The sequence below is a fragment of the Vigna angularis genome, chromosome 8 (assembly GCF_016808095.1).
Source record: "Vigna angularis cultivar LongXiaoDou No.4 chromosome 8, ASM1680809v1, whole genome shotgun sequence".
Lineage (NCBI taxonomy): Eukaryota > Viridiplantae > Streptophyta > Magnoliopsida > Fabales > Fabaceae > Vigna > Vigna angularis.
The window spans coordinates 788,719-806,435 of record NC_068977.1 but is presented as its reverse complement, the minus strand read 5'-3'; the positions used below and the strand labels follow the sequence as shown (position 1 = coordinate 806,435).

At 31.2% G+C, this 17,717-nt stretch overlaps 2 protein-coding genes and 1 long non-coding RNA gene across 4 annotated transcripts; 2 read left to right on the top strand and 1 right to left on the bottom strand.

The window, feature by feature from the left end:
• Positions 1-3,344: 3,344 nt before the first annotated feature.
• On the top strand, positions 3,345-6,275 carry LOC108344700 (GDSL esterase/lipase At3g27950). Its single transcript, XM_017583154.2, has 5 exons — positions 3,345-3,723; positions 4,116-4,316; positions 4,809-4,975; positions 5,068-5,338; positions 5,740-6,275. The coding sequence occupies exons 1-5, from the start codon at positions 3,465-3,467 to the stop codon at positions 5,973-5,975; spliced, it is 1,134 nt and encodes a 377-aa protein (XP_017438643.1). The 5' UTR covers positions 3,345-3,464; the 3' UTR covers positions 5,976-6,275.
• Positions 6,276-8,480: 2,205 nt separating this feature from the next.
• Positions 8,481-11,834, bottom strand: LOC108346055 (protein KINESIN LIGHT CHAIN-RELATED 2). 2 transcript variants are annotated; one of them, XM_017584990.2, is made up of 3 exons: positions 11,748-11,834; positions 9,131-11,092; positions 8,481-8,838 (listed from the first exon to the last, which is right to left on the bottom strand). In XM_017584990.2, the coding sequence occupies exons 2-3, from the start codon at positions 11,062-11,064 to the stop codon at positions 8,622-8,624; spliced, it is 2,151 nt and encodes a 716-aa protein (XP_017440479.1). In that variant the 5' UTR covers positions 11,065-11,092; positions 11,748-11,834; the 3' UTR covers positions 8,481-8,621. The 2 variants fall into 2 exon arrangements, with proteins under 2 accessions (XP_017440479.1, XP_052723494.1); XM_052867534.1 differs by lacking the exon at positions 11,748-11,834 and adding an exon at positions 11,193-11,699.
• A 181-nt stretch (positions 11,835-12,015) lies between these two features.
• On the top strand, positions 12,016-13,451 carry LOC128193620 (uncharacterized). The gene is made up of 2 exons (XR_008244972.1): positions 12,016-12,052; positions 13,063-13,451. It is a non-coding gene; the product is annotated as an uncharacterized LOC128193620 (long non-coding RNA).
• Positions 13,452-17,717: the final 4,266 nt, after the last annotated feature.

The window sequence follows — 17,717 nt, the reverse complement described above, 5'->3', positions numbered from 1 at the left end:
TAAAATATATAATTATATCTTTTATTTTAGATTGTTTGACTATAATAATAACATTAATATTAAGTATTACATTTATTTTTGTAATGACAAAAATAGTATTATTAATATTATTATTATTATAATTATAAATTACATTATTAGAATAATTAAAAAAATTGAACTTTTGAGTGGATTTGAAGATAATTTTTTTTGTCGTTTATTTGAGTGAATTTGGAAATAATTTTTTTTAATTTGTCACCTCAGTACAATTCTATACTAATTCTCACAAATTTTATTTCCAAATTCACTTTCATTTACCTCCAAATTCAGTCAAATAAACGATAAAAAAATTTATTTTCAAATCCCCTCAAATCCACTCCTTCAAATCCACTCAGAAGAACAAGGCCTAGGTCTTTTTTAATTTTATGACATTGTCAAATTGTATTGCTGTTATTCAATGTTAATATATTATTAGCAGAAAATTATATTATTTAACTATTATTTGGACCAAATTTCCTTAGTACACGTGAAAAATGTTTTGAAATGAAGATTATAAAGCCTTTATATATATATATATATATATATATATATATATATATATATATATATATATATATATATATATATATATATATATATATATATATATATATATATAAAGAGTATTAAGATACTGTAGTAATAACTTGTGACTAATTATAAGGTACAGTTTATTTATAGAAGAAGAAGATATTCAAAATTATGAATGGAGATGTAAAATTTTTATAAGTCAATTTATTAATTACGAATCTGACTTATAAGCCTAGCATTCAAAGAATACTTTTTTTGCATACGAAATTTTATACATATAATGATTTATCTCTTAGAATAATAGTCACGAAGGCAAATAATTTAACATATTACTAATTATACTGTTTTTAATATCTTAATCTGACTATCAAATTAAAGAGTGTCACCACATTAATGTTTAAAAGGATCACCACCACGAAAATTGGTACCACAGAACCATTTTTATATTAATAATTAAACGAAACTGTGTTAAAGTTATTATTGAATTGGGTTGAGTGTTAAATAATAAACAAAAGAGAATTACTATTATATTGACTATAAAGGTATTCATTAATCATGATTTATTTAGAGAAGAAAAGATTAAATTTAACAAATCGGAAAAGAAAATGTATAATATAATAATTAATACAATTAACTTCGTTTAATTAAACATATATATAAATGGAAATTTATTGGAAAGTTACAATGATTGAATTTATAATACGTGAAAAATCTCACTTTATAAACGCTTTATAAATTCGTTTTATAAAATTAAATTAAATTTAAAAGTTTATTATTTTTTTATATGTTTTTATCATGTTTAATAGTATTATTTTGTCTAGGAATTTAAGTATATATATAAGATAGTTTAAATACTTTTTTTTTTCATTTTCTTTTAAGGAAAAAAATTACAAGAAAACATGAGTTCCAAAGCTTTTGTTATGAGAAATTTTTATTTATAAAACTTTTTAATAGGAATAATTGATTTATTGTATAATAAAACAATTTAAATTGTATAATAAAATAAATTAATCTAGTTGTATGTTGTTGTTTGAAGTGGGTTATAGGTTACAAATGTGAGCTCTTTTGTTATATCACCACCGTCTTACTACTTGAAAATTATAAAAATAAATTTAGTTTATGTACATTAAACAAATTGTAGATGAAGTTGATATTTTTTTTAAAAACGAAAACCAAAGTAAACACTCTACTCTAAAACTGAGATTATCTGAATAATTAAATCTTATTTAAATATTTTGATTATTTAGTTAAAAATATATTCTAAAAAGATATATTAATTAATTTTTATATCATGAGAATGAGAGGTGGAATAAATAACTTGATGACATCTTGTGTGGCAATGAATTGAATAGAAGGAGCATTCCTGGCCCAGTTCTCGTGTGAACTGATGCACAGAATCTCTCAGCACCCTTGATGCTGCTGTCTGACACGGCACCTTCAATCATTGATCCTTATCCTTCACTCTCAAGTTGTGAATGGATTTGGTCATACTTCTCACTAAAGAAACACAAGTTAAAGTGTCTTCACTGATTAAGGTAATTTACAAGAATTAATAATTACGTTCAACGATTTATTTGATCTTTATAATTATTTTAAATTTCAGCCAACAGCATTAAAAATAAATTTAGTCGTTATGTACAGGAAAACTATACAAGTTTAAAAGTTTAATTAGGGTTATATGGAATATTTTTCTGCGTTAAAAATGAAATTTTATTACAGATTTTACTTTTACAAAATATTTTAAGAACGAAAAAGAAAAATATTTAAATTATTTTAAGTTTCGATTTTTAAACGGGTAAAACTATTAAATTTAATAAGAATAATTATTATTGCTAATATTAAAAGGTATTTTTTATATTAATAAACTATTACAAAAACTCATACTTAGGTATAAGAACTTAAATTTGAACTTTTAAAAGACAAAAGAATATAAAATGAAAAGACTAAAAAATTAATAATTCAATCTTAAAGCTGTATCATAAACTTGGAATGATGACACTTAAAAAATCATTCATTTTGACACATATATCACAAAAAGTAAGAAGTGTATTGTAGATACTTCTAAGCTGATTAAAAATGTAACTTCTAATTTAAGAATATATATATATATATATATATATATATATATATATATATATATATATATATATATATATATATATATATATATATATATATATATATATATATATATATATATACTCTTAATAGAATTCATAAAATGATTATTTCATACAGAGGTTGCTTGTGGATTTTCTTTTCATTTCAGCAATCATAAAACAGGAAAAAGTCCATTTCGCTTTCAAACATGAACAGAAATATTACCCAGAGCAAAGAACTATGCACGTTTGATGAATAAGAATGAAATAATAGAGTGACATGAGAACAAAGTTTATACATTCACGTGATACAATAATTTAGGTTTGAAAAAGTTTATTTCTCACAAACCGATTTTTAGTTTGAACACTTCAATACAGATTTTCTTTAAACTGAAAATCAATGGAACACAGAACTTAAACCAATAATTTACTCTGTTATCCAACTATACACTACAAAATAAAATCAATAATATAAAAGATGATAAAAAAATTAGAAGTATTGATCAATTTTTTAATGAAAATTAGTTATTAATAAAGTTGATAATCTTGTTATAGTTATAGAAAAACTTCTATGATAAATTTATTGAATGTTTTACAGTATGAGCTGCATTTACTTACTGTAATGCCATAAACTTATGATCAAATAACAATATTTAGAAAATATTGTCGGTGATATAAATCTCTCTTGTTAAGAGTTAGCATGAATAGTCATTGCCTCACTGGAGTCTGAAAAGGGTTCTTCATGATTCTATTTATTGAGTTGAAAAGGACCACTTTTCTGAAAAAACTTACAGAGTTTGTTACCACAGCACAACCATGAACTGTAGGAATCTGATTTATGCAATTGGGTGGTTCAATCTTTGTGTGGTATGTGCATTGATTCAACTCTCATTTGGGAAAGCCTCAAACTTCAGTAGATGTTGGTTCCCAGCAATTTACAACTTTGGGGACTCAAATTCAGACACAGGAGCTGTTTCTGCAGCATTCACAGGGGTGAAGCCTCCCAATGGCATAAGCTTCTTTGGAAGCTTCTCAGGAAGGGCTTCTGATGGCCGTCTCATCATAGATTACATGAGTAAGTAAGCAAAAGCATAGTCTATACACTATATTTTCCCTCACATATTCACAACCTTAATAGATAATACATTTAACTCTTGTTTGATACACGCACACATACACAGTTGAAGAGTATTTAACATTTGTTGGAAATGTTTCCTACAAGTGATAGTGTCCCAAAAATGAATGACATGTCAGAAGTGTCAGTTTTATATTTTTTTAGCTTTGTACTAACATACTCTTACTTTTATGTGATTTCTATTTAGTATGTATCAATTAAATAGTGATCCTTTTCACTCATCTATGATGAGATCATTCTACTCCTATTGGCTACTCATTTATTGGACTATGCAAGTTCTGCATTTCTTATGTGCATCTCTTTTTTGTGGGGATGTGTGTGGATATATGTAGCTGAAGAGTTGAAGCTGCCATACCTTAGTGCATATTTGGACTCAGTTGGATCAAATTACAGACATGGTGCAAACTTTGCTGTTGGAGGCTCCTCCATTCGGCCTGGTGGTTATAGTCCATTCCCTCTTGGCCTTCAAGTAGATCAGTTTCTACAGTTCAAGTCTCGCACCAACATTCTCTTCAATCAGCTTTCTGACAACAGTTTGTTTCTTTTCACTCTGAATTTTCTTTCCTTTTTTATGTGATTTTGTCACCATGCTAGACGAATGTCCATATATATTGTTTCCAAGTTCAAACAAGAATTGTGAACATTATGAAGTATAGTCAGAATTTAACACACCAACAAAAACCTTATTTCACATGGATTACACAACATCATCAATCTCAGTTGAAGACTATATCTTTAGAGATATTGTTTACTGAGAAATCTTTATTAAAGATCTCCTCCAATGGGTCTTATTGTTCCTCTCTTCGCATACTATAAACCATACAATCTATTTTCCTCACTATATATCTTAACCGATTTTTTGACATCTTTTTTTCAGTTGGTGTCATAACAATATTTCTTCATGTTCAATCCTTTTTATAGTCTATCCTTTCTAATGTAGCCACACATTCATCTTAATGTTTCTGATTGCATCTTAACGAATGATGACATTGAAACTTGAATCCGTGTGATGTTTTCTGGGATAGAGCCACCTTTCAAAAGTAGTCTTCCAAGGCCAGAGGACTTCTACAAGGCCCTATACACCTTTGATATTGGACAAAATGATCTTGCCTTTGGTCTTCAGCACACTTCACAGGAACAAGTTATTAAGTCAATTCCTGACATTTTGAGCCAGTTCTTCCAAGCAGTGCAGGTAAGCAGTCCCCAAAGATGTGGTGACATTATCAGATATAATAGATCTGTAAAAGTTGGTTCTTGAACTAACTTGTAATTGCTATATTTCAGCAACTATACAATGAAGGGGCAAGAGTGTTCTGGATTCATAACACTGGTCCAATTGGATGCTTGCCCTACAGTTACATTTATTATGAGCCCAAGAAAGGTAACATAGATGCAAATGGCTGTGTGAAACCTCAGAATGAACTTGCTCAGGAATTTAACAGGCAGCTCAAGGACCAAGTGTTTCAGCTAAGGAGAAAGTTCCCACTTGCCAAATTTACGTATGTTGATGTTTACACTGCTAAATATGAACTAATCAGCAATGCAAGGAGCCAAGGTACTGTTTAAGTCTTCAAAGTCACACATAATTTAGGGAAATACAATGTCAAATATATTTAGGATCATGATCTTATTTTTTTATTTCAATTTGGTTTCTTTTAGAAATGTTCACTATAGTTCTTAAAATGTTTCTTTTAGATCAAACTTGGTCAACTAGGTGACATATGCCAACCTGTGAGAGATGTGTCACTCTGTATCCGTCTGTCACATTAGTCCAATATAATGTTACTGCAAAAACTGATAGAAAAAATAATTTGGTTTAACATAAACATTTTATGGAACTAAAATAACACATTTCAAACAAATTGAAAAGAGAAGTTGAGAGATTCAACATGTATTTTAGCCTTTTATTATCCACTTATCATTGTTCAATTAACTTCTATGCTTGATTTATGACAGGTTTTACGAGTCCATTGGAGTTCTGTTGTGGCAGTTACTATGGCTACCACATAAACTGTGGGAAGAAAGCCATAGTAAATGGAACAGTGTATGGCAACCCATGCAAAAATCCTTCTCAACATGTTAGTTGGGATGGCATACACTACTCTCAGGCAGCAAATCAATGGGTTGCTAAGAGAATTCTCTATGGCGCCTTCTCTGACCCACCAATTCCAATTGGGCAAGCATGTTTCTGAGCATGTTCATCTGTTACTAGCTAGCTACTCATATTTAGATAGAGAACCATACATTATTGGGGGCTTCACTCTTCACATTGTTATTTCAATAAACATAGAATATGTGTAAGAGCAATTGCGATGGAATTCACATGTAATGTAACATTGCCTAATTTATGTTGTGGAAAAAGCTAGTGTAGCTTAGTTTCATGTGAGATCACACTGCAACGGCTCAACTACCAGAAAATGACCATATGTCTAAAGGATTGGGATTTCGAAGAGATAATTTATTGTTCAGTCAACCAATATATTTGGATTTTAGTGCAGTTCATGTCCCTTATAAGACTGTTTCATCATTTCACTAAGTTACTCCTAAGTGATATATATTTATTAAAGAACTGTCCTTTAAATACATTACTTTATACATAAACCAAATAAAAAACTTGTTGAAATATATCTAATGTGACAAATACAAATACAGTGTATCCCATGATATAGATATATTCAGAGGTGTTTATGGAAAATTTTGTTTTAATATATTTAAATATGATTATATTTCAAAGAATAAAAATTATTTAAGCGTAATGAATATTATATTATCTAAGACTCAACCAATGAGATGTTGGTAATAAGAATTTGAGTTTGAACTCGCATATACTTTAAGAATAAATGTCTTTATTATTATGTCAGGAAATTAAAACTCTCAAGCAGGTTATCCCTCAGTCACTGTTCTTCTTAAGCATTTGCTTCCTCTCCTTCTCCACCACCAGTCATCTCTTCAACACCAAAGGTCACATTTGACTCTACTCCAACATCAAAAACAGATAATCCTTCTTCAGTAACATCTACTTAATTTTATTTAGGCTTAATTACTCGGATGGTCTTTGTGTTAGAGATACGGTGTCAATTTGATTTCCAATTTTAGAAAAGTTTTAATTTCATCGCTGAATTTATTAATATTCATCAATCAAGTCTCTGCCATTAATTTTTCAGAAACGGTGTTAAGAGTGTGGTGACATGACAAAGGACAACACGTGTCAAATTTGTAATTGTATGGTAGAGAGGTTGAGAGGTTCACATGACATCCGAACACTTCAGCTAAGAGCATGGAAACTCAAACAGCTCGACAATACATCCGGATAGCTCGGCTAAGTACAAAGAAAACTCAAATAGTTCGACAAGACATTCGGAGAGCTCGGTAAAGTACATGGAGAAGTCACATAGCTCGGAAAGACATCCAGAGAGCTTGGTAAAGTGCATGGAGAAGTTAAATAGCTTGACCAGACATCCAGATAGCATGGATAAGTGTATAGAGAACTCAAATAGTTCGAGAAGACATCTGGAGAGCTCGGCATGTCAGACCAAGCTATTTGAATTTTCCATGCATCTACTAATCTGACTGGACTTTTCACTGAGCTATCTGACTTCTTGATGCACCTTACTGAGCTCTAGGGATTTCTTGTCGAACTATCTGACTTCTCCGTACACTTTACAGAGCTCTCTGTATGTCTATCTCAGCTATTTTAGTTTTCCATGCACTTAGTCAAACTCTCTAGATATCTTGCTAAGCTCTTTTAGTTCTTCGTGTACTTAGTCGAGCTCTTCGGTTGTTTTGCCGACCTCTCAAGGTTTCATTTTTTTTATTTTCTTACCGTCCCAAATTTCCATCTTAGAAAATCCTTATGTGTGACATCTGCATTAATTGTCACGAAAGTATGCCTAATTAGTTAACATTAATATTTAAACGGCATAAACAAAAAGACTTGATTGATGCATATTAATGAATTTGGAAATGAAATTGAATCTTTTTTTAAAAGTGGAGACCAAGTTGATATATTACCTCCAAAGTGGGGACCATCCAAGTGATTAAGCCTTTTATTTAAAATATTTGATTCCTTAAATTAACGTTAACAATGTTACAAAAGTAGTGATGTGATATAACAGGTAAACAATTAATGTGTATGTTACTTAAACGTGAGAGTTACTCCATCAACTACTACGATACTGCCATGAAAACAATACCATCCTTAGTCACCATTTAACAAATCATTTAAGGATTTTAAAACAAAAGTTAAAAGTTCAGATAACAGTACAATTATCTGATCTAAAGCCCAATTAATTTCTCAGAAAACATTTATCGTAGATAATATCAGAATGATCTATAAATCCTAAAAACTGGTCAAGACGTGCATTGCAATGTAAGCATAAGTTTTTGAAGTATGATGTCACCTACAACAACGGTTCTGCTGTCTGCAATGTCATATTCATGCTTGTCACGTTCATAAGACCCTTGACTGTAACATTGGAACTTAAAAATTTGGTTGCATTGAATCTAAAACGTGGTTAGAAGCAACTGAATTTTCTAATGGGACGTTTGATGTAGCAGTAGCAGCAGCAGCAGTGAAAATTGAGTTTCAACATACATTTGTATACATAGAATTTTGAATTTCCACCATTTATGAATTCAATTACACAAGGAAAATTATGAATGACCGAAATTTCTCCTTTTCACTATAGAAAATAGGATATATGAAGTAACTTCTGTGAACATCCTTTGGTAACAAACAATTGGACAGTGGAACCTACTTCCACTTTGTTATTGTTTCCTGGGAAAATTAGAAAACAATGATTAAAATGAGAAAATGTATTTTATATACAGTGACATGTTTATAGGACCTTGATGCCATTGTTTTTCATGAGCTGAGAGTTGCTGTCAAGAAGGGTTTCCAGTGATCTTCTTGATCTCCTGTTCCTGGCCCTGCCTGCTTCTTTCAACAACTCTTCCAACCTACGTTTCTCATCATCCACATCAGGGTTTGCTGTTCCAAGCTTCTCTTCTCTCATGCCGACAACATACTCCAAAATTTCAATGGCATCATCCACTCTGCAAAATATCACAAAATGAACAAGAAATGTTAGCAATAAATCTTCTTGCAATGCAAGAAGTAGGAAAAAAAGGAGAAGATATCCAATCACAAACTGCCATATATGGTAACTAGTAAGTTTGTGGATTTTTAGAATAACCACCTTAAAAATCATGTAAACGATTACTTCTGATTAATTGGTAGTGTAAAAATATTTTAAACTAACAAGGCATTATGATTTACACTGACAGCATAAAAATTAAACTTTCTTCAAATCAGAACAAGAAGACCAATAGAGAGTGAATATGTTACCTTCCCATAGCATCGTAGGTTCCTGCTAGATTGCTACAGACTCCTAGGGTGTCTGGATGATATGGACCATACTCTTTTTCCAATATAGTCCTGGACTCTTCAAACAGATCTGCTGCCTCATTTATAGCATAACACTGCACACAGGCTAGCCCCATTTGGTTCAAAGCAATCCCAAACAAAGCAGTTTTCTTCTCTCCGGTGGCACGAAATTTGGCAATGGCGCTTTTGAAGATGTTGTAAGAGTCAGAAAAGTTCCCCAGCATGTAATACATAACTCCCATTTGGGCCTCAATTCCTGCAACTGTGCTTTGTTGACCAGGAGCATTGGTATAGATCTTCAAGGCCTTTTTGAGTAACTTCAACCCCTTTTCCAAATCATTCATGGATTGATAGATGGCAGCTACATCTATCAGACCACTAGCAATCTCTTCTGAGGAGACCCCGGGCTTGATCTTCCCAAAAATTCTGAGTGCATTTTCACAGTAAGACTTAGCCTCCTTGAACTTCCCTATCTTGTTGTAAAGATCAGCCAATCTGACATAGACTGAAGCAACTGTTGGATGATTCTCTCCTTTGGTTGATTTGAACACAGTCAGTGCTTTCTGATAAGAAAACACTGCCTCATCATAGCGAGCCAATGCCAAATAGGCATCACCAATGCTGCAATCCACTGAAGCCACATCTGCTTCATGGCCATTTGCAGCCATGGCCATGCTTGCCAAAACATAATGCTCTAGAGCAGCTTCATAATCACCCTTTGAGTCACAGATAAGCCCCATCAGTCTCCTATCTGCTGCTTCCTCAATAGAAGCAGGAGCCCCATTTCCCCTGTGAATATCAAGAGCCATTTGACACAGCTTCTCAGCATCATCAAACTGCAGTGCCTGAACATGTGCCTCAGCCACATACCGGCACGTCTCACCGAATCTTGGGTCTATTTCTCCCAAGACCTGACCTTGAATCTCAAGACCTGCTGTGTAAAACAGCAGAGAATTCTCAATCTGACCCATCATTGCATATGTGTCACCCAATTGCATGCACCCTGCAAACTTAGCCAGTGCATGATCTTGGCCGTCTTCCAACACAGGAATATCAATGGAACGCTCAAGAATAGGAATGGCCTGATCGTACTGTCCTAGATTACAGTATATTGTTGCCAAGACATGCAGGCACATGACCATATCTAAACTTGGTTTCCCATCTGTACAAATCTCGAATGATTTCAAAGCTCTAAGAGCTAAATCGCGAGCTTTTCGTGGATTCTCACCTGAGGAGATCATGTCTCTTGTTTGCTTGAGCAAAAATGGTCCCAAGTCAGGATTGTCTAACCCTGCAGCAATACGCTCCTCAATCTCCTTCATACCAAGGTTCCTCCTATGCTTCCTGATGTGGTAAGCACCATTTGCTTTTCTGACACCCTTTTCATTCCTCCTTGGTGTTGGCTTGGATGATCCTTCAATGACCCTGGTGGTTGGAGAAGATTGGCTGTTATTATCCTTATTTGAAGGTTCCTTGCCACGTGACACAACATCTTTCTCAGGTGTTGAGCTACTAGCATTAGCATTGCCATTGAAATCCTCTTTGTTCTCTGTAACCACCACCTCCTTTGTAATCTCCAAATCCACAATATCTCCCACTAGATGGCCCAGTTCTGAATCAATCCTAGACTCACCGTCATAGGAGTAGAAACTGGCCCTGGAGGGTGAGTGATCAGAGCTCCTCATTTCACACACATTATGATACAATTGCTCAATTGAGGTATCCACCACCCCATCAATAGCCAAATCAATTGAATCACTCTGAATGCTTCTCGGACTCAGTGTACTCCTTGGTGATGCTTGTTGAGCAAAGCTATCCTTACGGGGAGTATAACTCCCACTAGGTTCCTCTGCTGCACTATTTACATTGAATTCATCCATAGCGAAACCAGGCATTGAACGAACACAATAATCAGCACCTCGCCTAAAATCAATAAGCCAAAAAAGAAGGAAGTTAGAAATTGTTGAAAACAGGAATACAAAAAATCAGAGTTTGCAATGCAACAACGTTTTGGGTCTCGTACAAAATCAAGAGCCAATTTTCACTTTTCAGGTGCAGACCCCAAAGCCAATGATGATTTCACGGGTGCCAATAATATTTCAGTAAAAAGAATGCTCCTATCTTAGCAGAAACAGAAAAAAGAACCAAAAGTAAAAGGGAAATGAATCAAACTTTATAACCCATTACAGCAAACCAAAAAGAGAATAAAGAAAAGCCAAAAGCATCTAATTATATTCCATCTGGTTGATTGCGTGACATTGCTTCTTCCCAGATGCTACATATGCACATCACATCACAATTCACAACACAGCACAGAAAACGTTTTCTGAGATTCCATCAATGTAAATGATCAAACTCGGTACAACAAAAAGGAATGTGAAAGAACGAACACAATAAAAAATCAAACACTTTTGCTGCAAATACCAGAAAGAAATGAAAATTGAGCAACAAACTTCTCATTGAGGAGAACATACAAACAACAAAAGGGTGTGTCATGCGTGATGTAAAGCATTAAATACAGAACCAAAGCAATTCAGCACAATCCAGACAATGAAAAGGGTGTTTGCGTTACTGTTACCTTTGGCACTCTCCAAAGAATATAAGCCAAAATTTTCCAAACTCCCTTGTATGGGTGTTATGCTATGTACAGATGAAGAGATATGGGTCAACATAGCTGTATCATTTGTATCGGCATGCATTTATATATGTGCATGTGGGGTGTGGAACAAGAGGGGTGTCAGGTAATGCAATTTTGAGACCATGTGAAGGGCAAAATGGGAATTGAGTTGGAATTATTGAGTTTTTGTAGATAATATTAAGCATTATGATGTGTAAGAGTTGTACTTGCTCCTCAGAGTTGGAATGTTGAAGCAAAACCAGAAGGTGACCTCTCTCCCACTTTTTCCCTTCATCTTCAACTTCAACTGCTTTATTATTCTCATAAAAGAATCCATAACTTTTCAAAGTATCAATTAAGGATTTTGCCAGATAGATAGATATGAATATATATATGTGTGTGTTCTTGGTACGAGCATTATCTATTATCAGTTAATGATTGTTTTTCTTAGTTGAAAAGAAATAGCTTAATTAGCAGGATCCAGAGCTAAACTAGACATGAAAAATAAATAATATGAATCATTGTTCCTTGAGCCTGAATTGATTATCACGATGTTTGGCGTAAAGTCAACTATATTATTGATCATATTGATAATATCCAAATATTTATTGTAAGAATAAATGGTCAATAAATATCTGATAATTTGCATCCAGAAAAAATAATAATAAATTCTTTATATCAAATCAATAGACCTAAAAGTGTGTGAAACCATCAAGTATAACAATCAATTCAATTATAATGAAAATTTTCTAACTTTAGCTGTTTTAAAATTTAAGTCTTTGGTATATGTTTAAAATGAAAATTTTATTTTATGCAGTAATTTATTCAACTTAAAAAAAAATCATAGAAAATATATACGTGGTCTTTTTTTTTCTCTCGTATCTTAATCTCCATATTTGGAAAATTTGACTCAATCATTAATATATATATATATATATATATATATATCTTCTATGTTTTACATTTTAAAAAACTAAAATTATTTTTTGAAAGTACCTTAAATTATTTTGCATGGACCTTGAAAAAATTATTGAGTCAAATGTTATTGAAATTTTTTGAACTTTCTTTTTATTTTAAGAAAAAGATTGTTTGGTTGACTTTTAAGACAGGAGTTTTCTTTTTAAAATTTTAGTAGATATTTTTTTATTGAGATTTCGTATTTCGTCATCATTAAAAAATGAAAAAGACATAAGAATTATAATTTATTTATTTATGGGTCATATATATATTTATATATATTATTAATTGATTTATTTATTATGTATTGGAGTTGCAGTTGAAACGTAAGAAGCATAGGTGGCGGTATTAACGGCTTTTGGAAGCGAAAAGACTAGGGACAACGGGGAATAGTAAAGTCCCTGGGCGGTTTCGTGTGAGGGTGAAAGTTGGAGCGGAAATTGACACGTGTCGATTATTAAAGCAATGATTGGTTAGTTTTGGAGGACTGTGAGAGTCCACGTGGACCACATTTCCAGCTGGTAACTGGTAAGTAGCAGTGATGGACCCCTCATACCAAGCCGCCAACGTGGGCCGGGCCCGGGCCCACGGGCCTACTTCCCAAAAGTCACATATTCCCTGATGAATATGACTTTCTGTTTTTGTATTTCATCCACTTTGGACACAACAAGATTGCATTATTATTGGAATTTAATTTGTTTTGATCTACTTTTATAAAATATATAGATAAATTAATTTTTAAGGAATAAATAGTACATGATAAAAGTTATTGAGATATGAAGAAGGACATAATCATTATTCTTTATTCCAATAACTAGTTAATTAAGTGAGATTTAATTAAATGGAAAAAACTATAACTAATATTAAAAATATTAAGAATATTTTATTAAAAATACTATAAATAAATGGAAAATTTAATGTCAAATCAAATTAACAACTTTTCTTAAAGGATGTGAAACAGTGGACAATTGTTTTTTAAGTATTTACTGATTGATGACTAATATATATGAGGACCTACTTGTTTAGTGAAGACCCTCTTTTTCAATCACTTTTTGTGTGAATATTTATTGTATTGCATAGTTAGGATTTGAATATATATATATTTAATATTATAGGTTGTTATGCATTGTGAATTTGCTAATTTTTATAATGTAAATAAATAATATATTGATATTATGAAAGTTTAAATGTTATCACTAGAATGGTCATGGAATCTAATTTTTATGATAATGATCTTATAAATATTATAATTGATAGTGTAAATTTTTAAAAAATGAAATACATGACTATTAAACTATTATTTTATATTTTAGTCTTGATTAACTGTGTTAAAACATTTAAACTCAAAATTTAATGATAGTGATATAAGTAAATTAATCTTTCCTTTTGGTCCTTAAATTTGTAAACATCGATTATTTTGCCTAAGTTTATGAATTTCATCCTCTATTTTAGCTATTAATTTAAATGAGAAAAATGAAGAAAAGAATATGAATATTTTAGTTGAGAATTGTTGAAAAGGAAGAAGCAAGTCAAGAGATGTGGATTTTGTGTTGACAGGTAGATAACGTGTTTTGAACATGTTTTTTAATAGTTTGTGTTTCTTTCATTTAAAAATGTTCAATGACATTAAAGTTTACAATTACGTAAGATTTTGTTTATGAAGTGTAAAGGGAAAAGGTTTTATGAACCTACATACATTAAGGGACAACTAGATGATTCACTTCCAATTTTACTTTAAGACTAAAATTATTATTGTGATAATTTGAGTTTTGAAACGGAATTGAAAAAGAAAAAAAAAAGTTGAACTAAACTTTTGTTCCAATCATATTATAAATGTACTATTTTAGTTTTACCTATTTTAATTCTATCAATTTAAGTATCATGCGTGTGTAATAAATATTTGATATACAGGAGTTAAAGTAAAAAATTATTTGCATACATTTCTTTATTTTCTCTCACCAAAGCATCTTTAAAAAAAACCATAATTAAGTCATCAAGTTAACATTTGAAATAGTATATTTAAGAGTTAAAATGAAAGATTATCAACCATTTATATGTATTTTTTGTTTGGTGTGTATATTTCCGTCTAATGTATAATGAGATGTCATCTTAATATTATGTTTTCTTATTAATAGATGTTTTTTTCTCTTTCAATTATAAAATCTCTTTTTCCATTCCATTTTTAAATAATTCTTTTCTTCACACTTCTTGAGTTTTTTTTTGTGTGTATATTTTGTTCATGGCATGTCTTTAAAGTTAGATAAACTTTCTGCTCATGCTATCAAATATGTCTTTTTAAGCTATTCACAACTTTAAAATGAATACCAATGTTACTCTCCTAAAACCAAGAAGTATTATATGTCTGTTAATATTACATTCTTTGAACAAACTCCTTACTTCTCTCAATTTGTTCAAAATGTTCATATCATAGAATAGGTCTTTCTTATTCCAGTAGTTGAGTCCAGTATTTCCAATGTCTCTATCAATCCAAGTCTTGATTAAAGTCCTCTCGAACCATCATCTCCACATATTGATATCCCCCACATAAGAACACGAAGGATAGTCTAGTTCTCCAAGAAAATGGTGAATCTCCTACTTTAGATTCTTCTCCCTCGTCACTTAATAATGTGACTCCTAGATAAGATGGTTTAGGTTGGACTATTTCTCTCAGAATAGGTACTTGTTCCACTCGAAACTTACATATCATTTTATAATTTTCTTAGCTATCATAGATTGTCGCCTTTCTATTATTCCATTTTATCTTTAATGTCTTTTGTGGTTATACCCAAAATTGTGAATAAAGCACTTAATCATCATGGACAACGACAAGCCATGATTAAATAAATACAAGCCATTGACCACAATAATACTTGGGAGCTTGTGTTCCTACTATCGGACAAAAAGATAATTGGTTGTTTAGGGGTGTATGCAGTTAAACTTAGCCCTGATGATGAAGTTGATTGGCTGAAAGCCCGATTTGTTGCAAAAGAGGCACACTCAGAGTTATGACCTTGACTATTATGACAACTTTCTCTCCCGTGGCCAAGATGACTAAATATTTGTCTCTTCTTTGCAATGATGGCAATTCATCACTGGTCACTTCATATAGGATATAAAAAATGTCTTCCTCCTTGGTGACCTTGAGGGAGAAGCTTATATGGAGCAACCTCCTAGGTTTATTGCTCAGGGGGAGTCTAGTATGGTATGCAAATTGTATCACTCTCTATATGGCCTCAAGCAATCACCATGTGCTTTGTTTGGAAAATTCAGCTTCATAGTCCAAAAATTCAGCTCCATTGTCCTTAAGCAATCATTCGGTCTTTTACTATCATATATCTTTCGGGAAATGAGTTTACTTAATAGTATATGTTGATGATATAATCATTACAAAAAATGATACTACTGGAATATCTCAATTGAAGCAGTACTTGTGTAGACATTTTCAAACTAAGGATATTGGAAGCCTCAAATACTTGAGCATTGAAGTAACTCAATCAAAAGATGGAGTTGTAATCTCTCAAAGGAAGTATGCTCTTGATATATTACAAGAAATGAGTATTATTGATTGTAGACCAGTAGACAATCCTATATATGGACTCAAATAAAAAATTAACGACAGAAGAAGGTGAATATCCAAAGAGATATAGGAGGTTGGTTGGAAAACTGATTTATCTCACTATTACAAAGTCTGATCAATATTTTTCAGTTGAAGTGGTTAGTCAGTTCATGCAGGCTCCATGTGTTAGCCATTAGAATGTTATCATTTGCATTATAAGGTACCTCAAAAAGACTTTCGAGCAAGAGTTGTTGTATGAAGATAGAGGAAACATTCAGATCTTTGGATACTATGATGGAGATTGGACATGTTTGCCTATTGACATATAATATACTACTGGATATTATGTTTTCCTTGGAAGAAACATTATTTCATGGGAAAGTAAGAACAAAATGTAGTGGTTTGATCAACAATTGAAGTTGAATATAGGGCAATGACGTCACTAACATGTGAACTTATATAGGTGAAACAGTTCCTTTAAAAGTTTAACTTTTTGTGACATCTAGATTATGATGATGTATTGCAATAAAGTTGTTCTTCACATTGCATTAAATTTAATGTTTCACAAAAGAACTAAACATAAAAAAATTAATTGTTATTTTATTCGTGAAAAGTTGTTGACAAAAAAATATGTACAAACAGGGTTAAACAATAAACTTGTAGATGTATTGACGAAATTTGTAAGGAGACTTCAAATTGAGTTTATTTGTTTACATACAATTTGTTTGAACTTAAGGAAAAGTGTTGGAATAATTATTGGATCTATTTATATTAGTCGAAAGGACTAAAGTATGAAGTAATGTATATGTTATCTATGTTATGATACCTAGCAGTCTAATACAATCTTTTGACCTTCCATCTCCGTGCTGTATCAACTCTTTATATATATAAACAGTAGATTATTAGAAGAGTCCATTAAGCCCTCTAAAATTATATTTCTCTATTTTTAATCTCTAGTATCCTTACATTTCCTACGATATATTTTCTTTAAATTATTTAATTACTATATTTCTCTTTATCTTTATTATAATTCTTATTAATTTTAGTCATTCAAATTTTTTATCTTTAAATTTTTTAATATTTTGAATGGAATATTCCTTATAATTTTTTTCTTAACATATAAAATATGTATATTAATATTTATTTTTAGATAAATAGTTGAATCAGTATTTACGTATTTTATTTTTAGTATAATAAGAAAAAATCATCTTAATATAAAGATTTTAATTTTGTTAATTTTATTTCAACTTCGTTAGTAGGAGTTGAGATAATTGCACGTACATTTAATTTTTGGTTAACATATATGCGTACATTAAAAAAGAAAATTAACATTAAGAAATGCAATTAATTTTGAATAAAATTTTTCATCCTTTATTTTTTGTAAATTTAAAATCATTAATGATTTTCTAAAGTTAATC